At 37.8% G+C, this 26,177-nt stretch overlaps 1 protein-coding gene across 1 annotated transcript in view; it reads left to right on the forward strand.

Moving 5' to 3' along the window:
• The window catches only part of HELZ (helicase with zinc finger), a 157,461-nt gene that overhangs the window by 34,679 nt on the left and 96,605 nt on the right, over window positions 1-26,177 (forward strand). Inside the window, 7 exon segments of the mRNA XM_035724531.1 lie at window positions 6,083-6,207; window positions 9,188-9,244; window positions 14,707-14,759; window positions 16,135-16,209; window positions 18,276-18,474; window positions 18,921-19,028; window positions 20,064-20,361. Of these exon segments, the coding sequence (XP_035580424.1) occupies window positions 6,083-6,207; window positions 9,188-9,244; window positions 14,707-14,759; window positions 16,135-16,209; window positions 18,276-18,474; window positions 18,921-19,028; window positions 20,064-20,361 (915 nt within the window).

Here is a 26,177-nt window from a genome sequence, read left to right on the forward strand (position 1 = left end):
GCTACATCTTTTTTTTTTAAAAGATTTTTTATTGATTTATTTGACAGAGAGAGAGACCGTGAGAGAGGGAACACAAGCAGGGGGAGTGGGAGAGGGAGAAGCAGGCTCCCCACTGGGCAGTGAGCCCCATGCAGGGATTGATCCCAGGCCCCTGGGACCATGACCTGAGCTAAAGGCAGCTGCTTAACCGACTGAGCCACCCAGGCGCCCTGCATCTTTTTTTTTCTAAAAGATTTTATTTATTTATTTTAGAGTGAGAGAGCGCTTATGAGCAAGAGTGGGGGTGAGGGGCAGAAGGAGAGAAAGAGGGAAAGAATCCTCATGTGGGCCTCGATCTCAGGACCCTGAAATCAGGACCTGAGCCAAAATCAAGAGTCAGATACTTAACTGACTGAGCCACCTAGGCACCCTTGTACTACATTATCATCATCATCTTTTTTTCTTTTTTTAAGATTTTATTTATTTATTTATTTGAGAGAGAGAGAGAGAGAGAGAGAACAAGCGGAGGGGAGAGAATCAGAGGGAGAGGGAGAAGCAGGCTCCTTGCTGATCAGGGAGCCTGATGCAGGGCGCGATCTTAAGACTCTGAGATCATGACTTGAACTGAAGGCAGATGCTTAACCCACTGAGCCACCCAGGTGCCCCTGCATATACTTATTTATTCATCCATCGGTGGACACTTAGGTTGCTTCCATATGTTGGCTATTGTAAATAATGCTGGAACAGACTTAGAAGTGCATATATTTTTTCAAATTAGTGTCTTCATTTTCTTTGGGTGAATAGCCAGTAGTGGAATTACTGGATTGTATGTAAATTTCTTAATTTTTTGAGGAACCTCCACGCTGTTTCCCACAGTGGCTGCACTAATTTGCATTTCTACCAGCAGGGCACAAGGGTTCCTTTTTCTCCACATCCTCACCAACACTTACTATTTTTTGTCTTTTTGATTGTAGCCATTCTGACAGGTATGAGGTGATATTTCACTGCAGTTTTGATTTGCATTTCCCTGATGATTAGTGATGTTGAACATCTTTTCATGTGTCTGTTGCCCATCTTTATGTGTTTGGAAAAATGTCTATTCAGGTCCTCTGCCCTTTTTTTTTTTTTAATTAACATTCTTAGTTTATTGATCCTCTCATGAAAAATTTGCACAACCACCACAGATAAAGCCACTGCAGCATCTTTACTCCTTCTGTTGTCCAATCTCCAGCTCACTTTTTGCCAGCACCAACGTTGGCTTTTGCAGTCCCCCTGACTTTCTTCATTCTGTTCTTACGTTCCTTTCGCTGTTTTCTTGATGTTTTTTTCTTCTCATACAGGCCATGTCTTGCAAGTCTGTGTTTGGGTTCATTTTTCTTTGCATAATCCAAGGAATCATAAATCATGCCAAAGCCGGTTGTCTTGCCACCACCAAAATGGGTTCTGAATCCAAACACAAATATGACATCTGGTGTGGTCTTGTACATTTTGGCTAGTTTTTCCCGAATTTCTGTCTTAGGTACCGTTGCCTTTCCAGGGTGAAGAACATCAATGACCATCTGTTTCCACTGAAGTAGTCGGTTAGTCATGAACTTCCTGGTCTGGATAGTTACTGTGTCGTTCATGATGGCGGCGAGGCTTCAAGCCTGCCCACTTTTTAATCGGGTTATTTTCTTGGTGTTGAGTTTTTTTTTTTTTTAAAGATTTTATTTATTTATTTGAGAGAGAGAGAATGAGAGATAGCACGAGAGGGAAGAGGGTCAGAGGGAGAAGCAGACTCCCCTCTGAGCAGGGAGCCCGATGTGGGACTCGATCCCGGGACTCCAGGATCATGACCTGAGCCGAAGACAGTCGCTTAACCAACTGAGCCACCCAGGCACCCTCTTGGTGTTGAGTTGTATAAGTTCTTTTTATATTTTGGGTATCAACCCCTTTTTGGATGTATTATTTGCATATCTTCTCCCATTGTAGTTTGTCTTTTTGTTTTGTTGATGGTTTCCCTTGCTGTGCAAAGGCTTTTTATTTTGGTGTAGTCCCAGTAGTTTATTTTTGCTTTTGTTTCCCTTGCCTGAGGAGACATATCTAGAAAAATGTTGCTAAGGCCAGTGTCAGAGAGATTACTGCCTGAGTTTTCTTCCAAGAGTTTTATGGTTTCAGTTCTTACATTTAGGTATTTAATCTGTTTTGAGTTTATTTTTGTGTATGGTGTAAGAAAGTGGTCCAGTTTCATTCTTTTGCATGTAGCTGTCCAGTTTTCCCAACACCATTTGTTGAAGAGACTCTTTTCTCCATTGAATAATTATTGCCTTGTTTGTTGTAGATTGATAATTTTGGAAAAATATCTTGATTAGGCTTAGCTTTTCTTTCTTTTCTTTAAAGATTTATTTATTTTAGAGAGCGAGAGAGAGAAGGGGGGCAGGAGCAGAGGGAGAGAATCCTCAAGTAAACTCCTCACTGAGCACAGAGCCTGACTCAGGGTTCGATCCCAGGACCCTGAGATCATGATCTGAGCTGAAACCAAGAGTCATACATCCAACCGACCGAGCCACCCGGTCGCCCCAGCTTAGCTTTTCAATGAAAAATTTTAGAGATAACTAAGGACTTGATGAAAGAAATAACCTAATATAGTGATGTCACTGAAAAAAATAGAGTTACACTCAACATTTACTGTATTTAAGGCTTATTTTAAATCACCTTTCTCATTGCATGTACTTCTTTACAAGTAAGGGGAATTAAATTTTAATTGTTGATTGTCTCCTTTTGGTAGCCAGAGGCTATCAGACCCTAAGAGAGGCTATTTTGTTGAAATAGTTGAATGAATATTCCTTTTTTTAAAAAAAATATTTATTTATTTGAGAGAGAGAGCATGAGAGAAAGAGAGCGCACAAGTGGGGGAGAGGTAGAGGCAGAGGGAGAAGCAGGCTTCCCACTGAGCAGGGAGCCTGATGCGGGACTCGATCGCAGGACCCTGGGATCATGACCTGAGCTGAAGGCAGACGCTTAACCGACTGAGCCACCCAGGTGCCCCTGAAATTGTCATTCTTCTCATTTCATCTTCTAGACAGTTTCTATACACCCAGTGATCTTAAGGACCTTATTGGCCCAATTCAGTGCCTTAACCTACTGAGCCACCCAGGTGCCCTAAATATTCCTTTAATATTACTTAGTTTCTAGTCTAAAACATTTCAAGTAAGACATATTACAAAAACTGAAGAATGAGAAGGGACGGAGACCTGAATATAGCAACAGAGGTAAGGTGTTAGGTCTCCTCCTTAGTAACTCCCAATAGACAGGAAGGAGCTGTTCAGTTTGGGAATAGTTGTGTGCTCACAGTAAAATCTCACGGATAGTTGGTGGGAAGAGAATTTTTCTGCAAGGCATTGTAACATTTTTACAATGCTCGATTAGATTATATTTTTAATGTTCTCTCTTTTGGCAAGTTCATTATTATAGCTAAGGCAAGTTTAATAATACACAAGGTTGTACTTTATTTTCTTTCAAGCTATTTCAAGGTATTACAGATAATAAGGGACCAGGTTGGCAATATCGCAATTTAATTTTGTTATATGATGCAATAGCGGGAGAGCTTTTTATCTATAAATGTTGACTATTTTTTTTTCTTTTTTGATAGTTCTTAGGGGATCCTGTTGGGCAAACTGAATTGCATTTTAGGGCAACAGTTGGCATAAGCTATATCAGTACTGATTCTTTTTTTTTTTTTTTAAAGATTTTATTTATTTACTTGAGAGAGAATGAGAGAGAGAGAGAGAGAGAGCATGAGAGGGGGGAGGGTCAGAGGGAGAAGCAGACTCCCCGCTGAGCAGGGAGTCTGATGTGGGACTCTATCCCGGGACTCCAGGATCATGACCTGAGCCGAAGGCAGTTGCTTAACCAACTGAGCCACCCAGGCGCCCAGTACTGATTCTTGTCTAAAAAAGGGAGAGAGAAGAAAAAAAGGAAACATAATTTTGACAAATATTCAGGCCTTCAAACATAAATGTAATGCAAGAACTTCTGCAAAATAAAATTTGGCAAATACCTTGTACAAAACCAAAGATCTGTGAGAGGTGTTTTTGTAAACTATCGTGTGATTTAATACTCTTTAAACATGACATAATCACCTGAGGTTGAAATATTCTTAGGGTTTTTTTTTTGTTTCCCTGAAACATTCTTTAATGCTTGACAACTAGTTTCTTAATATTCCAGTTACTGAAAAGGAATTAGGATATTTCCTTAGCAGTTCTCAATACTGAAGGGGAAGGTAACGTCTAGGGAACTCTTACGAGGAGACTGTGCTAGATACTTTATGTAATTAACACAATTAATCTTTACCACAACCTTATTGGGTAGCTTCTGTCACCTCCATTTTACAGGGGAGGAAGCAGGCTTAGCGAATGTAAGTAGTCCAGCCCTTAGTAGGACTGTCGTTTCTTCTTTAAAGCATTTTATTATTCAATCCTTACAACAAATTTATATGTGTTTCTATTTTACAGATGACCACACTGAGGGCCAGAGAGATAAAGTGATTTGCCACAGGTCATATTTGAATAGTTTTAGGAATAGTAAGAGCTGAGGGAGATGTGGGCTTACTGGGGAATTTTATAAGATGTTCAAGACATTCTTAATGATACTCTATTGGAGTTAATCACTTACTGGAATTATCCGGGGACAGTTGAGTAGATCTGTAATGTGGATGGAGTGAGACAACAGGTTGGCCCAAACTAAAAGTAATTGAATAAAACCTTCTTAAATACAGAGGGACTGCAACTTTCAATTTAGTAATCTGCTTCAATAAAGGATATATACATAAAGATGTTTATTGCACTGTTAGTTTCGATAGTTAAAAATTGGGATTGTTCTGGAGCCAGGCAGTAGTTAAATAAATTGATGTATCCACTTGATGGAACGCCATATGGGCAATAATACGATGAGCATAAACACTCTGAGAACCATGGAAGATACTGAATGTGCCAAGGGAAAACAAAGCAGAATACAAACTATTGTATTTATATCAGTTACAATCATGTAAAAATTATGTAAATATTGATAAAAATTGGAAGAGAAAATGAGTAAATGAAGTGAAGAAAATGAGTAAGTGAACTACTCAAGTAGTTGAGTGATGAACTTATGGGGAATTTTTATGTAGAATTTTATTAGTGTTCTTGTAATGTTATTTGTATAATGGAAAAATTGAACAACATAATGAAAGGATATGTTCAGTACAACTAAAATAAATACATTATGAGCAGACCCAGTGGACTTTAAATACGCAGTATATTATACTGATACTTACACATTTCCTTGGAAATAATTAGAAAAAAATGCAATTTCCAAACTATTTTCTCTCAGCAAATTATTTTCTTGCAAAGGAAGCTAAAGTGTGTACAAACTAAAAATAGAATCTTGGACTTAGCAGCGAAGAGAAAGATACAGATTGTTTTACTAGTTGAGCCATTAGCAGTTGCTGTGAGAAATCATCTCAAATGACATGGCAGAAAAATGAGTATATTCTGTATTTTTAGAAATATGTGCTCCTGTGATTGTATTAAATCTGTAAACCACTTGCAAACAACTAGGTTAGCATTTTCTGTGGCCATGTGACAATTAAGTTCTTAGTTAATCTTGCTGTTTTTGATAAAAGCTAACTCTTAGCTGCTTAGGAATACCACATGTTGAGATTTGCAGCTTCTATTCTTTTGCATTTTAATGGGACTGGATCTCTTGTTTCACTGTTAAAAATGTGGAAACTTTCTTCAGAAAATATCTTTGCAGTTAAGAGCCCTCATTTACCCGGAATTACAGGCTGAGTGGTATTTTTCACTGGAGAGAGAGCTTTAAGATGAGCTCTTCTTCCTGTGACTTTGATGTGATCCTTCCTGGCTGTAGGCTGCTAGTGGGTTAGATAAGGTGGATTCCACCATGTTTTTTCTTGTCTTTATGTATGTCTCGGACAGAACTGAAACATCACTGCTTTCTACTAGTACTTGAAGTTAATTCTTTTAGTGTGTAAGACTGCATCTTTGTGATAGTGTACTAATGTTATAATCAAGAAAAATTTGCATCTAACGTTACATGGTTAATGCTGGCTATTCTTTCCTGACAGTGCTGGGAGAAGGCCTGGCCAAGGGAGATGGTGCCTTTCAGGCAGTGCTTTGCTGCATGCAACTGAAAGGAAAGCTTCAACTGGTATCCAACATTCTTGCCAAGTCACTGACAGGAGAGTCCCTGGTACGTTGATGAGCTCTAATTCTGAATGTGTGAAAATGGATTCATTCATTTGACTCCTTAAGCATATTGTGGGGGGAAAAGTAATTAAGTTTGCATTTTTCCTTTTACTTCCTTTTATTAGAGATCAAAGTTCATGAGTATCTTTAGATACTCATTTCTCTTCAACAACCTGATGTTTAATCACTGGGTTCTTAATGGTTTGTGATAATATATATAAGAATAGCAGGTACTTTTTAGAACTTTGAAAGTATAGGATAACTGGATAACTGAATGGTTTTCTTTAAAGATGTCATTTAGGGACGCCTGGGTGGCTCAGTCGGTTGAGCGTCTGCCTTCTGCCCAGGTCATGATCCCAGGGTCCTGGGATCGAGCCCCGCGTTGGGCTCCGTGCTTGGCGGGGAGCCTGCATCCCCCTCTCCCTCTACCTGCTGCTCCCCCTGCTTGTGCTGTCTCTCTCTAATAAATAAAATCTTAAAAAAAAATAAAGATGTTATTTAATAGAACCTGGGAATATGTTTGGGTTTTAATTAGTTAATTATTTTTGTGAGTAAAGTGATAGAAGTTTATTAAGTGAAGATACAGAAAAAGCTCTCAAGAGTGAGAGGGGTCCTGACATGGTTGCACTATTTAATTTATTTTTTAAGCAAGGTCTAGGTCCAATGTGGGGTTTAAACTCACAACCTTGAGATCAAGAGTGTGCTCTACCAACTGAGCCAGCCAGGTGCACTCCTTATTTTTGGGGTTTATTTATTTATTTATTTATTTACTTACTTACTATTATTTATTTATTTGAGAAAGAGAGGGAGTGAGTGTGAGAGAGCAGGAGCGGGGGGCGGGGAGTGGGGAGGAGCAGAGGGAGAAGCAGACTCCCTGCTGAGCAGGGAGCCCAATGTTGGGCTCTATCCCAGGGTCCTGGGATCGTGACCTGAGCCAAAGGCAGATATTTAACCGACTGAACCACCCAGGCACCCGTATGGTTTTGGATTTTAAAATGCTCCTGTGGACATATGATTGTATAGGGTTCTTAAGTCCAGTCATTTATTTTATAAAATGTTTAAAGTTACCTAAACTAAGTAATAATTACTTCTGTTTCTGAAGATGTTATGGGTGTAAATTAATATTCCACTCTCACCACTCTGATGGAATGACCTAATTCTGTTCAGATTTTGGAATAATTTTTTGTAGGTAGCATTTAATTTTCTAGAGTTTTTTTGGTTTTGGTTGAGATAATTGAGGGACTACATTTTGGAACTTTAGAATTGGCAATCTATAGAAATGAGAAGAAAAGATGTTAAAACTTTTTTCACCAGTTGGTTACTGTTATAAAATTTGTGGATATTTCTGAGGAATCAATGGAAAATAGGAAAAGCCAGAAAGTATTTGTATACGTTGCTATATAGCGTGAATTCCCTGCACCTCACTTAGTCTTCGGAATCGATGTAAACTGTGAAAATCTGGAGTGTTTTCACTGCAAATAAATATATTTGGTTGGGGAAAAAAAGAAATTAGGGAAGTACTTGGTATACTGCTGAGTGTAATGTAATGACCCACCTCAGGGGGTAATTTAGTCATTTTCTGAGGGATTATTGTACAGTGAATTATTTAATTGGTTTAACATTGTGTTTGTTTTTTTTTTAAAGATTTATTTATTTATTTTAGAGAGAGTGAGAGAAAGCACGGGGAGGGGCAGAGGGAGGAAAGAGAGATTCTCAAGCAGACTCCCCGCTGAGTGTGGTGCCCCATGCAGTGCTCTGTCTCATCACCCTGAGATCACGACCTGAGCCGAAACCAAGAGTCGGATGCTTAACTGACTGTGCCACCCGGGTGCCCTGGTTTAATATTGGTTTTTGATTTCACCAAATTTACAAGTGAATGTAAAGCTAAATTGTATTACTAATATAGCAAAATTGGATAGCTATTTAGTTCTAAATAGACGATAAAGAATCTATTTCTTCTTTATTTTATTTTTTTAAAGATTTTATTTATTTGACACAGACAACAAAAGAGGGAACACAAGCAGGGGAAGTGGGAGAGGGAGAAGCAGGCTTCCCGCTGAGCAGGGAGCCCGATGTGGGGCTCAATCCCAGGACCCTGGGATCATGACCTAAGCCCAAAGCAGACACTTAACGACTGAGCCACCCTGGCGCCCCTCTTCTTTATTATTAAGATAATTCTATCCTTAAGGAAGTTTTCAGTATAAGTTAAGCATATTACACAGTTTTATCTGTTGGGTTTTTGAATTTAAAACTAGGAAGTATTTGCTTTTAAATCTCAAGGTGAAATTTGAATTTCAGAAGAGTGACTATTTTGCTTGTTTTCCTTCAACTGCTTTATTAATGAACTATCTTTAAAGAGCAATGATCAGGGCACCTGGGTGGCTCAGTCAGTTAAGCGTCTGCCTTCGGCTCAGGTCATGGTCCCAGGGTCCTGGGATCGAGTCCCGCACCGGGCTCCCTGCTCAGTGGGGAGCCTGCTTCTCCCTCTCCTCCCCACTTGTGCTCTCTGTCTCACTATCTCTGTCTCTCTCTCTCTCAAATAAAATCTAAAAAAAAAAAAAAAATTTAAAGTGCAATGATCATCTTATGTTAATCTGAATCATGGATAACTGATTGAGTTCACCATTTTGTAAATATAAGCCCATTAGTTTTTTGCGGGGGGGAAGTTCAAAATAAGTGTAGGTTTATTTTTCTCTTTGCATATCCTATCTTGCTTTTCAGCGACACCGGTGTTAATATTTTATTGAATTGATTCTAAACTCTTATGCAAGGTGAATAGTGTTTTAGGCCACACTTTGTATTTTGTCCTTCTTACAGATGATTAGCTTTATTATCACCATTATAATGGTAGTGGGATGGGAGATGAGGGTAGCATTGTCCTTTTACAGATAAACCTTAGAAACAGTGGAGGAATTGAGTTATGCCCCCATAGCAAAGAACAAATATACTAACTGGGTTTTGCCTTTTTCATCCACCCTTTTCAGAATGGGATGGTAACAAAGGATTTGACAAGACTAAAAACACTTCTCACAGAAACAGAGGTAAGACTATTTCAGTGGATCTCTTTGGAAAGAGTTTAACTCAATCTGGCTATAGTAAGTGTTCTGTATTCATATTGGAAAATCTTTGGGCATCAGCCAAGAAAGCAAGGCTGTTAAGGTGGGATGGTGGAACTTCCGGCCGCCTTTTCTAACCCATCTTGGTCCCATCCCAGGAATCTTGCTTCTTCTCACGTCTCCCCTGCACCCCAGGTCTTCTGTTCCTAATTCTTGTTAGCGGTCTCTGGCCAACAAGTGGAAAGATGATTGGGAAATTTTAGTGTTTAATTACATCTGGCTGTTAGAAAATATACTGTCCTTAAAAATGAGATACCCCTTAAGCCTTCTTTTTTTTTTTTTTTTTTTAAAGATTTTATTTATTTGACAGAGAGAGATAGCGAGAGCAGGAACACAAGCAGGGGGAGTGGGAGAGGGAGAAGCAGGCTTCCCGTGGAGCAGGGAGCCCGATGTGGGATTCGATCCCAGGACCCTGGGATCATGACCTGAGCCGAAGGCAGACGCTTAACGACTGAGCCACCCAGGCGCCCTTAAGCCTTCTTTTTAAAGCAACTAAAGAGGTCTGTGATTCAAGGACTGGTTTTAGAGAATGGAGTTTAGGAGGTGGAAATAATGTGTATCAGGGTAACTGGTGAACAGAAACGTGCTCTGGTGAAGCACTTGAAGGGCACATGGAAGGCCAGGGGACAGCAGTGGCATGGAACAGGCCCATAGCTTTGTAAATTTCAAATTTCTGTTCCTCATACAGGCATATAAAAGTATTTTTATTTAGATGTCTCTTTAAAAAAAAAAAAAGATTCTCTCTCTCCTTCTCTCTCTGCCCCTCCTCCCACCCCCTCCTGCACTCTCTCTCAAAAAAAAAAGAAAAATAAATAATAAATATACCAACCAATCACTTTACAAGGCTTCCATTTATAATAAAAGCTGACAAAAGTAGTTGTTTTTAAAATTAATTTATTTATTTGAAGGGGTTGGTGCACACATGTGTGTGAGGGAGGGGAAGGGTATAGGGGGAAAATCTTCAAGTAGACTCCCCGCTGAGTGCAGGGCTCGACGCAGGGCTTGATCTTACAGGCTTGAGATCATGACCTGAGCCAAAACCAAGAGTCGAATGCTTAACCCGCTGAGCCACCCAAGCACCTTCTGATTCGCTTATTTATTAAGAAAACTGGCACCTACTATGTGCTAGGTCCCATTTGTGTTGCTGGGAATCCAGCACTGACCACGATACCCATAGTCTGGGAGGTTAAAGTCCTGGAGAAGAGATAGACAACAAACAAATAAATTAATTAGACAACTATAGGTGTAATTCACATTGAGGAAAGTGGTATGAGGGGAAAAAGGTAAGCTTTCTGTGATGGAAAAATTAACTGGATTGGTTGGTCAGAGGCTGAGATAGCTAAGCAAAGAACTGAGGGTTAAGAAGGTGCCAGGCCCATGGTGAGTGAGATGGAGGGTGCTCCACATGGGTGGAGAGAAAGAACAGAGGCCCAGGCGTAAACTCTGAGCTCCTGTAGATTACTTTCCAGTTCTAAATCTAATAACACGTCACACGTATCGACAAACGTTAAGCAAAGAAGACAATCATGAATTGCACGAGCTGGGTAAAGATACTATTTGTTTTGCTACAATTACATAGGCTTTAAAAAAAATGTTTATTTTCTTTGTCTTACTATGAATGACCTGAGTGTCAGTAAGCTCTAATTAACTTCAGGGCCATTTCCTTTCTTGCATATATGTAGTGTTTTTAATTTCTAAGGATTAAAGGAAGACAATTATAAATGTTTTAGACTTTTAACATGGAATGTAAAATAAGATGACCTTTCATTTTATTAAAATTTTTGGCTTCTTTCTTATTGCCTTAATTGAATTATCAGCTTTACATCTGATAATCACCCAGAGGTATATATTTTATGTATTTATATATATACAAATTTTTATTTTTAATATTTATAATGCTCTCACACATAAGGCCACAAGTATCACTTGATTCCTATTTTGTGACTGTACTTTTGGGAGAAGTTACTTAAGTTTTGTTTATGATTAACTTTTCTTTGTAACCAAAGTAGTATGTGAACTGATATTATTAAAAAAAAAAAAATCCATCTGGGGCACCTGGGTGGCTCAGTCGTTAAGCGTCTGCCTTCGGCTCAGGTCATGATCCCAGGGTCCTGGGATCGAGCCCCGCATTGGGCTCCCTGCTCGGCGGGAAGCCTGCTTCTCCCTCTCCCACTCCCCCTGCTTGTGTTCCCTCTCTCGCTGTCTCGCTCTGTCAAATAAATAAATAAAATCTTAAAAAAAAATAAAAAATAGAAACAATTTGTTTTAAAGATTGAACTGAGCTGGTGTTTAAGTGCTTAGTGGATAAGGATAAAGACATGGAACTCAAGGCTGACTAATGGAAACAAAACAGAATATAAAGATTTAAAATATCAAATTAACGGACTTGATTGTAAATTTATAGAAATCCTAGCAATATGAAAATTGGTTGCTTTTCCTGAAGGTGTCGGTACAAACTAAAGATTGATCATAAACTAATTGATTTTGCCCTTCCGTCTTGGGGTCTGAGCATATGAAAAGGTGTTTTAAAAAAAGCCCCGAAACACAATACCTTGGACCTAAAAGCCATGGTGGCCAAATCCTAAGCCCAGGTAAAGCTTCTCATTTTTACCAGCACTTGTGGTGCGATGTACCTGCCAGCCTGAGAGCTGAGTGTCAGCACAGGCACCCCGCTCATTTGTACATCACTGCAGATGCTGACTTGTGAAACACACCATGTATTTTAACCTTTTAACAATTATAGGCGCCTGGGTGGCTCAGTTGGTTGAGCGACTGCCTTCGGCTCAGGTCATGATCCTGGAATCCCAGGATCGAGTCCTGCATCGGGCTTCCTGCTCGGCAGGGAGTCTGCTTCTCCCTCTGACCCTCACCCTTCTCATGTGCTCACTCTCTCTCTCAAATAAATAAATAAAATCTTTAAAAAAAATTATAAATGCTTTCAGCTTTATTATAGGACTGAAACATTTTATTCCCATTTTTTTCTTGTGTGTCTGGTAAATTTATTTTGATAAATTTTGATAAATATTTTGATAAAATTTTATCAAATTTGATAAACTGTTTTTAAAATATTTATTTATTTATGTAATCTCTGCACCTAACGTGGGGCTCAAACTCATGACCTTGAGATCAAGAGCTGCATGCTTCATCGACTGAGCCAGCCAGGTGCCCCTATTTTGGTAAATTTTTTAGAGGAGGTACTTTAAATTCACACATGAGGTGAGCTTTTAGTTATTATATTTATAAATTTGATGAAGATGAAATATATATATTTTTAAGATTCATTTATTAAAGAGAGTGTGGAGATGGGCAGAGGGAGAGGGAGAGAAAAACTTTAGAAGACTCCCATGCTGAGTGTGGAGCCTGATGTGGGGCTCAATTTCATGACCCTGAGATCATGACCTGAGCCGAATCCAAGAGTTGAATGCTTAACTGATTGCGCCACCTAGGCGCCCCTGAGATCATATTTTAAAGGCTAGTGTGAGACTGTGGCACTTAGACCTTGCTTGTAGAATTTAAAGAGGTTTTTTTTTAACGTATCTTTTTTGTGAACATAGAATCCTTATAATGTAAACAATTACCCTTGATTTAGCTTATGTATTCTTATATTCAGTCCTCATTTTACAGAAAGAATGGGTTGTCTTTAAAAATTTTTAGTAAGTAGTTTGAGAATCAGAAGGCATTTTCCTAAAGAAAAAGTCGTATAGTGATTACTTCCAGCCCAACCTGAAAAGTCCAGTTTAATTAATGACATATAAATTATAGTGATATTATTGTTTCAGTTATACCCAATTAGCATTTAGACATTATTTCTGCAGTACACAACATTCCAAATTTCATGTTGGGAAACCATTTCTTCTGATGCAATTCAACATTTACTGAGCTCCTGTGCTGTTCAAGGTTCTCTGGGTTTTGGAAAGCTGAGCTGTCTGTGGAGAACAATCTGGTGGGCTAGTCGGAGGTGCACATAGCTGATGTACCCACGGGGCAGGCTATGTGTGGTCAGTAAGTGCTGCAGTGGAAGTACGAACAGGGAGAGGAGAGATCAACAGTTTGTGGGGAGACCAGGAAGGCAGGAGATTAAAGGATGGGGGTGCTAGGTAAAGACCCAGAGGTGACTTGGTACAGGGTAACATTGGTGGTTCAGGGGCAGATGAGGGCCTTGTCTAGGAGAGTGGCAGTGGAAATAAAAGAGTATGAGACAGATATGAGGGACACACTAGACCTCGTTGGGCAAGATTTGGAGAATATTCAGAGCGGGACAGAAGAGGGAGAAATCAAGATGGCTTTCAGAATTTTAGTCTTGCTCTCTTTGGGAGCATTAGCCTGAGATAAGGAGCCTGAGAAGGAGGATGAGATTTGGGATAAAGATGACGAATTTAATTTTGGACATATTTGTTTGAAGTGCTTGGGTGATCATCTGTCCATCCACCCATCCCATCCTGGATGCACTTACTGGGCACTCATTATGTACCTGATCCTCTGTGAACTGTGAGAATATAGAAAGGCAGTCGGGCTGTTGGCAGTGGATCCGTACATGGCTGACTGATCTGGCACATAAAATGCTGTTGGTAGTTAAGAAAAATAAGAAAAAGGGCTATGGCTAGCACTCAGTTGAAATGGGAGGTGTAGAGTTTAGAGTAAAATTAGAGCCAAAGGAGCAGGTTGGGGATTTATGTACACCAAGGGAGTTGAGTCAAGAAAACCAGGGAGTCAGAGTGAGTGGGTCCTCAGCTTCATCATGGGAGAAGGGCTCATCCCAGAGTGAGGGGGACCTGTCAGGATGTGCTGCAGGCCCCAGAGTGGTGGTGTTGCACTCAGTGCAGGAGAAAGGCACCTCTCTAGCTGGTCATTCTCTAGGTGTTAGGAAGAGGAGAGTGAAATGAGTAAATGGATGGAGGCACTACTCCATGGACTTTATCATTTGCTATGGGTAATTTTTAAATAGGGAGTCTATCAGTTTCCTTAATGAAGGCCACATAAGTACCTCTTTTCTGTATTTTTTTTTTTAAAGATTTTATTTATTTATTTGAGAGAGAGAGAGAATGAGAGATAGAAAGCACGAGAAGGAAGAGGGTCAGAGGGAGAAGCAGACTCCCTGCTGAGCAGGGAGCCCGATGCGGGACTCGATCGCGGGACTCCAGGACCATGACCTGAGCCGAAGGCAGTCGCTTAACCAACTGAGCCACCCAGGCGCCCTCTTTTCTGTATTTTAAACATAGTTTAACATAGAGCAGAGATGGATGCAAAAAATACTGTTCACAATATTAATGTTTATTAAAATTTCTAAGTATTCAAACTCAACCTTAAAAGTTGAAAATGTCCAAGTTTAATTCAACATCAACTGGTTATTTCTTATTATAAAAACATTTTCATTTGAAAAATTTCAGACAGCAACTAGTAACGTCCTCTCTGGATATCACGTGGAAGACTTGGAAGGGGGGTAAGTACAAAATTCTGTGTTACTTCTGTTAGCTGTAATTGCAGGCATCGCTTTGTTATTGATTATTGGGAGGACATTTACTGAGTTATAGTACATGTAAGTGGAGGTATGGGAGAGATTATACAAATGTAATTTTAAGAAGTAGGTATGGATGAAAACATTTTTTTTCACTGGCCCCTTTTTGTAGAATAATGGAGTCATGGAGGTAGGAAGTATCATTTTCTCGCCTCCATGTAGCCCCGACTGTGAGTAAACCTCATTGTTAGCAATGTCACGTTGCTACGTTCTACATCGTAGAGGGGAGTCTTTCTCTTTTTCTGTCCCAGGCTAGTCCAGTTACTACTTTTTGGAAGTCCTGATCTGTAAGCTGAGTTGTTCCTGCCACAGTTAAAATCCATGACCTCTTCTTCTGTTGCCAGAGGAAAGGGAAGAGGGACCAACATTCATTGAGTGCTTGCTGGATACTGTGTACCGTGGTAGCAGCTTTCACAAAAACGTGTATTGGCTTCTCCATCTTTTTGATAGGGGATGAAACTGATATTTTTTAAGGTTCAGTGGTTTTTCCAGTCACACAGCTGGAAAGGGATGAGACACAGCTTTAAACTCAATCTGGCTGAATATCTTTTTTGGGGGGGGTGGGTGGTAGCACACGATTTGTGAGGAAATAGAGAATGGCTTTGAGGTCCTTGAAAATTTGGTGCTGCTCAACCTCTGTTGCTCTAGCCTTCTCTTTCCTAAGCCTTATTTTCCTTGGTTTATTTGGAACCTTTATCTAAATGAATCAAAGCTCATTGTATTCAGAAGTAAACAAATGTTATTTTTTAGCTCCTATGTCAGAATTCAACTTTCTGAATTTTATTTCAGTTGTAAAAAAGGATTACTTGATACAATGACATGTGCCAGACAAATGCTAAGGAACATGGGTAATAATGTGGAACTTTGCACTCAATATGTAGTATTGAATTTGTTCTAGAAAATTTCCTTTCAGGATATGGTAATTTTCTCATTCCTGAAATAATTCCTAATAGAGACACATTTTATACTTAAGAAATGACAGGCATGCCAACATTTCCCCCTTTAGTTGTTAGGGAAGAGACAGCATTGGAAATATGTCCACCAGTTGCTAGGATAGAGTCAGGGTCATCGACCTGATTTAGCTGCTGGGTAACTACTTCAGTGATGTCTAAGTTTCCTGTGGTTAATTGAATTTAACTCATTTGATCGGTAGATTACTTTTTTGGTGGAGGCAAGTATGTCATGTCCTTTTTACATCATCTAGGATGATGTGTGTGGAGGGTTTATAGTATTTCTTACACATTATCAGAATTCTTAGCAAGCCTCAAATGATAAGACTATATCCTGATTACTCTCTAGGATCTTGTAATGGTTGGCATTTCCGCCCACCACCTAGGGGAATCACAAGCAGCGAGGAATATACTTTGTGTAAAAGGTAACGTGAATTTTTTTTTTAAACCAATGACATGTCTTTATTCAAAGGATAGATGATTTTCCTTCACTTTCTGAAAAGTAGTAATTCCAATTTAAAAAGATAATATGTGAAGGAAGAAGTATAGTGATTGAGTAAAATGGTTTATTTTCAACTTGAAACAGAAGCCATAACTAATGGTCATTATCATTAAATAATAAAAGTCAAGGCCATATCAGTGAGCCTTCTTTTAATTACAAACAACAGTGATCTAAATCGGGATTGTTAAGACTTTGTGTAGAAGTCTTTTATAATACCAGTTGAATTATTTTGACTGAATTTAATCCTGGTCTCTTATTTATGTGAAATGTACCTCTAACTTATGGTGATTGAATTGAAATTATATATACTGACGTAGAGCATAAAATAGATGAAGAAATGTTAAATTATTTTAATAACTTTTCTAAAAAAAGAAAATCTATTACCTTCATGTTATCCTTATATATAATTTATGAGTAATTTCTATTTGAGGGCTAACCTTTCAAAATTAAATCGTTATTAAGCTGGGAAGAATTATTAAAGTCACATTTCGAAAGGTGAACTCCAGTTCTTTTTATAAGAACTAGTAATGAGGGATTTTAGATTTAAAGTCTCATTATTATAGATTGTTTTTGATGATGAAGGAAATTGGATATGTAGTTTTGATGATTGAATAGTCAAGATCAGATATGATTTTATAGTAGAAATAAAGAAACTAAGTAGTAAATTTCAAAAATCCTCGTGGCATCATGTTGTAGTAGAGGTAGAACACAGTCCTATGCAGAGGAAATGTGATAAAATATATAGGCCAGATAAAAATACCAAACCTTTAGTATTTAAAGAAATAATTTAAAACAAAGCAATAGAGAAATATTTGGCTCCTTAAGACATACTTAAGAGAAACAAATGCATGATTTTTAAATGTGTCTTATAAAGTGTAAGAGAACTTAGTAAGTCGTATAATTTAAGTTCAGGTACTTTGTATCATTAAGAAAAGCTTTAAATACAGTCATCTTTGCAAATAGGGTGAACCATTTGATAATTTACATTGTGCTGTGGTTCGTTTTATATTTCTTCCTGTCCATATTTTTTCGGTTGAAAAATTATCCATAATATAACACCCCTCATCTGTATTTTGCTATTTATAGTTTAATTTTCATTTTTTCTCTCAGAAGATGTTAATTTTTTGATGTTTCAGTTGTTTAAAAACTGGCTAGACCCATAATTTTGTAGGATATTTAAAACTTAAAAAAATTAATAAAGTTTTGCATATCTGTTTTGACCACTGAATTGTCAGTTGAATTTTCTGTGTCATAAACACTGAGAAACCATTAACTCTGTCCTTTAATATGAACATTTAGGAATTTACCATTGAAGATTTTAATCTATTGAATTAATTGAGATTCTAATATAAAACTTTTATTCTTAATTTATTTAAAACTTCAAGCAAGTGAATATAGTCCAGTATTTTCAATGAAATATAGGTAATAATAGTAATATAGAAAAGAGTAGAGGCTTACATTTGAAGGTGAAAAGTAGAAGCCTTAAGATGATAATTTAATGATATAGTAATATTTTTTTTAGAATGAAATTCCTAGTGTGTGGAGAATCGTCTTTAGGTCCTATCATTTTGAGAAGTAGGGCACACCTGTGTTTGATGCACTGATCCACTTGATGTCAGTGTTGCTTTAGGAAAATTCTGCTCTGAGAAGAATTGTCTAAATAGAGTTGTTACATCATGAAGGAAGCTACCTTTTCAGTGTCGGTTTTGTGGGTGAGGGGTGGTTATGATCGATTATGCTTTGCTTTAGCATCCCCTTATTCCAAAAAAGAAGTCGCTGAGTATGGAAAGTTGCTGTAGTGAATAACTGTCATAAATGTTCTTGAAACCTCTTCTTTCTCCTCTGTGCAAGTTGGTGTGATAAATATGGCCTTTCAGGAGATGAAGTTTTGTTTTTGTTATTGAAGAGTCGGAGGGCAAATGCTGGAAGTTTATCTTTTAAATGGTCCAACAAAGTATATGATAAAACAGTCTTTCCTATTCTACTTAGATTTTTAGAGCAAGGAATCTGTAGGTATGGTGCGCAGTGTACTTCAGCACATTCCCAGGAAGAACTAGCAGAATGGCAGAAAAGATATGCTTCACGCTTGATAAAATTGAAACAGCAAAATGAGAATAAACAGCTCTCAGGCAGTTACATGGAAACCTTGATAGAAAAGTGGATGAATTCATTATCTCCTGAGAAAGTGGTGAGGAAAATAAACTGCATTTTTTTTTTTGTTTGTTTGTTTTAAACGATGACCTTGTTTGAGTCTTGACTTTGTTTTGTGATATTTTGGTTTATTTCCTTATCCTCTATATGAAGAACTTGATTCTTGTTAAAGTGTTTTTGTAGCAAAAGTAGACCCTTTTGCTAAAATAAAGAGCAGAACTAAGCCATTTGTTTGGAGATTTGCAGGTATTATGTTAATCTTCATTCAGGGAGTGTTTACTGCCATTTTGTTGTTATTAATTTTCTTATGTCTTGCCTAAGCTTTATTATATTTTGTTCTTATAAAATTAATATATAAAAAATACCTTGCTTTGTAAACAGTTCCATCAACATCTTTACCGTTGATATTTATTTACCATGCCAGAAGTTTCTGTTTCTGCTTTTGGGACTAAAAATATAACATTAATTGCTCTCTATTTTCAGCTTAGTGAATGTATAGAAGGAGTAAAAGTAGAGCATAATCCTGATCTGTCGGTTACTGTCAACACCAAAAAATCTCACCAGACATGGACCTTTGCTCTTACTTGTAAGGTATGAATTTTGTGCTAATTAAAGAGTGTAATTTTTTTTCGATTTTCTTAAGGCTTTTTTTGACCTTTAAATCTCTGTATTAGAGCACTGAAAATGTTTTAATCTGAGTACATCTTAAGTAGGTTCTATATTGTGCTAAAGTGTATTTCTGTGCTTTGTTCATTAATGGTCTAATATTTTTAGATTTTGAGATAAAAGTCTTTGTAGATATTTAGATGTTTGCTAATTTATTAATTTGATAAAGAGGTCTTTGATATATTCTCTTCCAAAGTTGGAACATAAGATGGGGTTCATGGCTTATAATTAACTATTGCTTAATCTGGCAGTTCTAAGATACTTAAACAGTCACAGCTTGGTTTTATATTTGATTTGATGAAGTCACAGATTCTGTAATTATGGGTTTTTAATATGAGAAATTTTCTGCAGTGCCTCCCATCTTGAATATAATATTCAAAGTTTAAGAATGAAGCAGTCAAACTTTTTTGTGGATATGTGCAGTGGAAAGTTTTGTGTACTTTTTGGTGGCATTTCTTCCACTGTATCATTTGCATCTTGGGATGAAAAATCTGGGAACATTTAGCTTCAGCCTTGAACCCAATCCAGTGCCTTCAGAGGTAACTGCACTCCTATGAAGACTTCCTACTTGAAGTTAGATAAAACTTATTTAGGCCAAAGGTATGGAAAGTTGGAGGTCAGTGATCTAACAGGGTGGTACAACTTTTGCCACAAAGAAAGATGAGCATATCCTAGAAAGAGCAGGGAGGCTAGAGATGTAGCATAAATATATCATTTTTAAAAATTTCAGCTTTACTGAGTTATAAATGACATAAGTATATAATTTTAACAACTGATTTTTTTTAACCATTCTCATTTTTTTCTTAAATGGCTTATGAGCACAATTTGTATTTTTAACATAGTCTTTTAGAAGCATGGGAAAGTAAAAGTCCCTTATGGGAATATTTTCATTGAAGAGCCCAATTACAATTGGATTTTTCATCCCCTTGTACTCAATGAATTATTTTAACTTCCTTGTAGCCTGCAAGAATGCTGTATCGTGTAGCATTGCTTTATGATGCTCATCGTCCTCATTTTAGTATCATTGCAATATCTGCCGGAGATAGTACTACCCAGGTATCACAAGAAGTCCCAGAAAACTGTCAAGAATGGATAGGAGGAAAGATGGCCCAAAATGGATTAGATCATTACGTGTATAAAGTCGGGATAGCATTTAACACAGAAATATTTGGAACTTTTCGCCAAACCATAGTTTTCGACTTTGGATTGGAACCAGTACTCATGCAAAGAGTAATGATTGATGCAGCTTCTACAGAAGGTAATATTTAGACTTTTTTCCCCTGATACGATGTATTAAAAGGCACTGTAATAGCAGCATTGAAAGATATGTATTGGCCCCTAAATATTCCATGGATAGAGAGAGAATAATAAGGAAAAATCCAAAGCAATCGACTCATTTACTGGGTAATGGGATCAGAATGGTTCACATTATGCCCTGTTCTCTTTATATAGTCATCAGGCAAACTTGCTTTGAGCTTCCTCAAACTTGTGTGAGTAGATGATCAGGTCTGTTTTGGTCTACTAGCTTTGTTTTTAAAGTAAGATGATTTCAGCACAGTAAAACCTTTCAGTATTAATTTGGGTAGACTGTTATTTCAGTGGTGATCGTGAGTACACCTCCAATATCTATTTTCATGTCTGACTGAGTCTCCAGTTAACTTTGCTGACATTAGTATGTTATCTTTGAATGAAAAACCCTAAATATAAGATTTCATAAGTTGGTTTTGTACATTCACTAGTAAAGGAGACCATGGTGCCTTAATAGGATCTGCTCTGTGTTCCTGGGAAGAGGTCCCTGCTTTCAACATGTAAGCACCTTCAGAAGATGATAATTACTTTGTACGTTGTTACATTACTGCCTATTCCTAAGTTTTATGCCAAGATCCAACAGGACAAGGAAAGGGCACATTTCCCTGCATTTCTTTGGCTCTTGGTTGGATTATAGGTGCTTTATTTTTTTAATGAACACTAAGTATTTATTTAACAAACACTTCATGTGAAACTTGCTATTGTATTGACTATAACCATATTGTGGAGGACGTTGTTCACTATGTACCACCGTGTCCCATTTATGAGAACCTAGAAAGTTTTGTTCATGAGCAAAGTCTAGGGTTTTATTTTTTGGACACAATGAACAAGTGGATCTAGTTCTGTCTCCTTCTTTACTTCAGCTGCTGGTAAAGTTAAAGCAACATTTGGGCCCAGATTGAAGAATTAGGCATTACCTTCTAGTGTGTGTGCTAATATTACCCAGACTTATTTAAACCTCACTTAAATGTTATTTTTTACTTACTTTGATTCCTTATACCCGTTTTTATTCTGTTGTGTTCTGTTTTTTCATCTTCTCAGTACTCTTGGGAATCAGAATATCTTAATTCCTATAGCGAAACAAAATAAGAATATTTAATTTGTATTTGTTAGTATAGGAGTTCTTCGGCAATTTTTTTTCTGCAAAGAGCCAGATAGTCTTCTACTATTTTGCCTATTGCCAGGCAAATGGTGTCTGTTGGAACTACTGTGCTCTGCACTGTAATGATAAAGCACCTATAGGCAGTTTGTAAGCAAATGGGCATGACTGTGTTCCCATAAAACTTTATTTTCAAAAACAACAGCAGGCTGGGGTTAACCTTGCATGCTGTGGTTTGCCTACCCCTGTACTAGTAAGTTCCTTTTAGAGACTAGAACTTGAGAACTACTAGGAGGCACCATTTTTCAATCATGAAGAGAGACCAACACGCATTTCCCGCTTTTCCAGTGTACTCTCATAGGATGTTCTTGGCTTACATGTGGGTTTTATTATAAAAGTTCACTTTTAGATGGGTGATTTGTAACTCATGATTCATTTTCCCATAGAAAGAACTTTGTGTTGTCAAGAATCTGTATCTTGTTAATGAAAGTCTATTTAGTTAATAATATAAAATGTTACATGTCCGGTTTAAAAAGTGAGAGAAAATGATACCATTAAGACAGATGAGGGAAGGAGGTGATGATGAGGATTTCAGGGCCCGCTCATGGGCTTGAGAGATTAAGGGTACTTTGACTACTTTTGCCTCAGGTATATGGTAGTTTTCTAGTTGGAGAAAGAGCAGTGAACAGACTTCAGAGCCAGATAGAATTGGATTTGAATCTTGATTTTTCTCGTTACCTGTGCGACCCTGGGCAGGGTACTTGACATTCCTGAACTTCGTGTGGAAACCTCTGTAAAGTGGGGCTACGACTGTCTATCTTAGAGGATCATTGTGAGACCGAAAATAAGCCTTGTATGGTCTCTGGCACAAGGTAGGCATTCAATAAATGGTAGCTGTCGGTTTTATCATGAGCCATGACTAGGATAATTCCTGGCTTACAAATAGAATGAAGAAAGTAGGAAGGGAGAAGGAGAATTGTTTAGAAAAGGGAGGCCTGGGGTTAGGGTGCATGCAGAGGGGAGGGGCTGAGAAGCCTAAAGACCTGAGCCCTTAAAACCATGGCACCTGTGGATCTTGGCAAGAGAATGTCAAGAGAAGTTGGTGGAAGAGAAGTTGTTCAGGATGACCCATGTTTTGAGTGTCGTGACTGGAAGAAATAGTTTCATTTATTTGGTTTCTAATATATTGGTTTGAGAATATAATGAATTTGGGGTGCCTGGGTGGCTCAGTCAGTTGAGTGCCTTCAGCTCAGGTCATGATCTCGGGGAGCTGGGATCGAGTCCTGTATCGGGCTCCCTGCTCAGCGGGGAGTCTGCTTCTGCCCCTCCTTTTGCCCCTCTCCCCACCTCCCTGCTTGTGCTCACTGCTCTCTCTCGTGCTCTCTCTCTCTCAAATAAATAAAATATTAGAAAAAATAGAATTTTATATTTCATTCAGATATGGTAGAAGGAATACAAAGATACCCTCCCATTTGGAACTAATATGATGCCTTACCCCCTTTTTGTGATACTTTATCTCCTTTTTTAAATAACCACTTTGCAGTTTGTTATCTTTGCTTATTTTTTTTCAGACAAGGTTTTACTTCTAAGTAGTTACGTTTTAGAAAATAATTAAAAACAATTAAGCATTTTCTTGAACTAATTTGGAAACAAAACAGTTTCCCATGGTGAAATTTGTTTTTCAAGGCCAGGAAAAATAATTATTACAAGAAGGCAATTATATAGGCTGTACAAAATATATTTTCTGATAGGAGATTTTGAATATTATAAACCGAAAAACTTAAATTTCAGTTTAGGCAAGCTAGGTGACATTTGGCTGACTTTTTTTGGTCATTACTGACATTAGCTGACCTGTTGTGGTAATTTTTAGTTCTTTGGTGTTTTCCCTACTCTTTTTTTATTTTGGAGAGCGCAGTCTTAGAGCACAAGCGTGAGTGGGGGGAGGGGCAGAGGGAGAGGGAGAGAGAATCTCAAGCAGACTCCCTGCTGAGCGTGGAGCCCCATGGGGGCTTGACCTTACAACCCTGATACCAGGACCTGAGCCAAAATCCAAGAGTTGGATGCTTAACCGATCAGCCACCCAGACACCCCATTTTTTAAAATATTATTTTCACGATATCTATTTCTTTACTTTTATTTATTTTTTTATTTTAAGTAGGTTCCACACCCACCGTGGGGCTTGAACTCACCATCCTGAGATTAAGAGTCACATGCTCTACTGACTGACCCAGCCAGGCACCCCTGTTTTCATGATATCTAAAGCATCCAAACCTTTTCTGTTTGTAGGCCATGAGTGAATTTTTTTCTTCTAGTTGTAAATGGCATTTCTGCGAACTGTTCAGGAAATAGGTATAGATTTAACTTTGCTTTTTTTAGTGCTTTCCCCTTGTTGGTGAGATTTAGGTTCAGCAAGAGACACTGTATGCACTAAAAAATTGTTTTGCATTAAAAGATGTGACTCTCAAAAACGTGTGGCAAAAGACCACTTATAAAAGAAGGAAGTTAGTGAGTTGTCCCCTTGCTTAGAAAATAAACTGCATTATACACTTTATCCCACGACTTTGAGTAATGGAAAATTTTTGCTTGGCAAAACTGATTTGGAATTCTGCTTTGAACATCTGGAAGTTACGTGTTGAAATTGAATCCTTATATTTAAATTTGAAAACTTGATAGTATACATTTCCCTACTTTGAGTCTAGCAATGTATGTTAACATTTACATTAAAATTTAGTATGACTAAAAACTTATCTCCAGATGCCAAAGTTGTTGGTAAATTAAGGGCAGGATATATATAGATGTGTCTATATTAATATCAGTATAGATATTGATAGTATGAAAAGTCATAGAAAAATAGATTTTAAAAAATAGTATATTTGTCAATAGAAGATAAAAAGCATGTAAAAAGTAATGAGTTACTCCTATGCTGCTATTTTGCTGTTTTAACTTTTTATTGGCTTCTTTAAAAGATGGAAAATAGGGACAGACAATATGGGTAAACTAAGAGATGCTAATCTTGTTTCTATGTAGCAGTTTTTGGGAAAGGAATGCTATTGAAATGGATAGCTGAAATGATAGTTTGGGATTACTTTCAGATTTGTAATTTTATTGTTCCTTTGGGCAGTCCAGACTTGTAAAGGCACAACCAAAATGTTTCCTAAGGAAGAGTGTTTACCTGTGATTTTGGAATTGAGAATCATTTCATCTCATTCTCTTTAACTCCTAGATAAGTAGAGCTGTGTTGAAAATATTCAGTATTTGGCACGCATTTATTTATTGCATGCTTCTTCTACGTACACCCTTGTGCTAGACGTGTAGAGCATTGGATTTTTTTTTTCTCCTTACTTTTTCTTGTCTACTCTCTAGGTTCTTTTAAGGATAATTTTCAAGTTTGCTATATTATATTCTTCAAGATAAAACAAACCGACCCTTTGGCTGCTTTGTTAGAATAGTAACTGTGGCTGAACAAGGAGGGCACTGCTGTTCTCAGTCAGCGGGACCAGGGAAGTTGGGAAGCATAGCTTGTGTCCGACTAGTCATTCCAACCTTGAATTCTGTTTGTGGCAGTAGCAGCTCTGCCCTTATGTTATCTGCAAAAAATTAGGTATATTCTAATTATCTTTAACTTTTTCTTGTGAATTTCTGTTAAAATATGTTTATAGTTTCTGCCTACGACATCTCAGGGTAACAGATCCTACAGGTTTATAATTTGTCTGATTTGCTTTGAGATTTATTATTGTAAGAGTTGGTTAATAAGTCAGTGTTAAGCTCTTCGCTGTATGGTTTTATGAGTATTGATCCTTAACCTATTCACTTTTCATCTTAGCAGAGTGTTTTTCATTTTAGCCTAATCTAGGTTGAAGAAGAGTACTTACTAAGGCTGAACTGGCTCAGCTCCCCAAGTAGCACACATGTGTGGTTTAGATGTTAGCAGTTGCTACCATGTGCTGGAGGTGTGGCTGGCATGAGGCCCGGTAATAGTCATGTTCCCCATGGGGAACCTCCTCTCCCTCTTCTATTTGAAAAAGGGCTCCCGGGGTGGCTCAGTCAGTTAAGCGTCCAACTCTTGATTTTGGCTCACATCATGATCTCAGGGTCGTGGGATCGAGCCCTGCATCAGGCTCTGTGCTCAGCCGGGGGAGTCTGCTTAAGATTCTCTCTCTCCCTCACCCCCTTCCCCTACTCTCTCTCTCTTCCTTTCCCTTTCTCTCTCTCTCTAAAATAAATAAATAAATCTTTAAGAAAAAACATCTTTGAACAAGGACTCTTAAGACCTAACAACCTTTAAGGACTGGAAGTTAGGTGGGTGTTTGAATAGGCTTAATAAGCTGCTTCTTAAAAGTGAGAGGATTGGAGGCAGAAGCTTGTCTCAAGTTCAGATGAAGTAGGGAAAGAGAAGTAGCTTTGGCAAAATATGTCGTTAGTAGTCACTGGCCACAATTCATTTTTGATGTCTAAATTAATGACTGAGATTAGTAATTTGCAGACTTTCTGATGTGGGCACACATGGATGTTTTTTAAGATTCTTTTTTCTGTTCCCCGAACTCTCCCCTCTCCTGTAGTATGTTTGTAGTCATTTAAAAAAATAAAATTTAACATTGTTTGGGAATTGTTTTGAAATTGTTGTTCTATCTGCTGAAGACACTAATTCTAATAATTTCATAAAATCA

The sequence above is a fragment of the Zalophus californianus genome, chromosome 16, assembly GCF_009762305.2.
Source record: "Zalophus californianus isolate mZalCal1 chromosome 16, mZalCal1.pri.v2, whole genome shotgun sequence".
NCBI lineage: Eukaryota > Metazoa > Chordata > Mammalia > Carnivora > Otariidae > Zalophus > Zalophus californianus.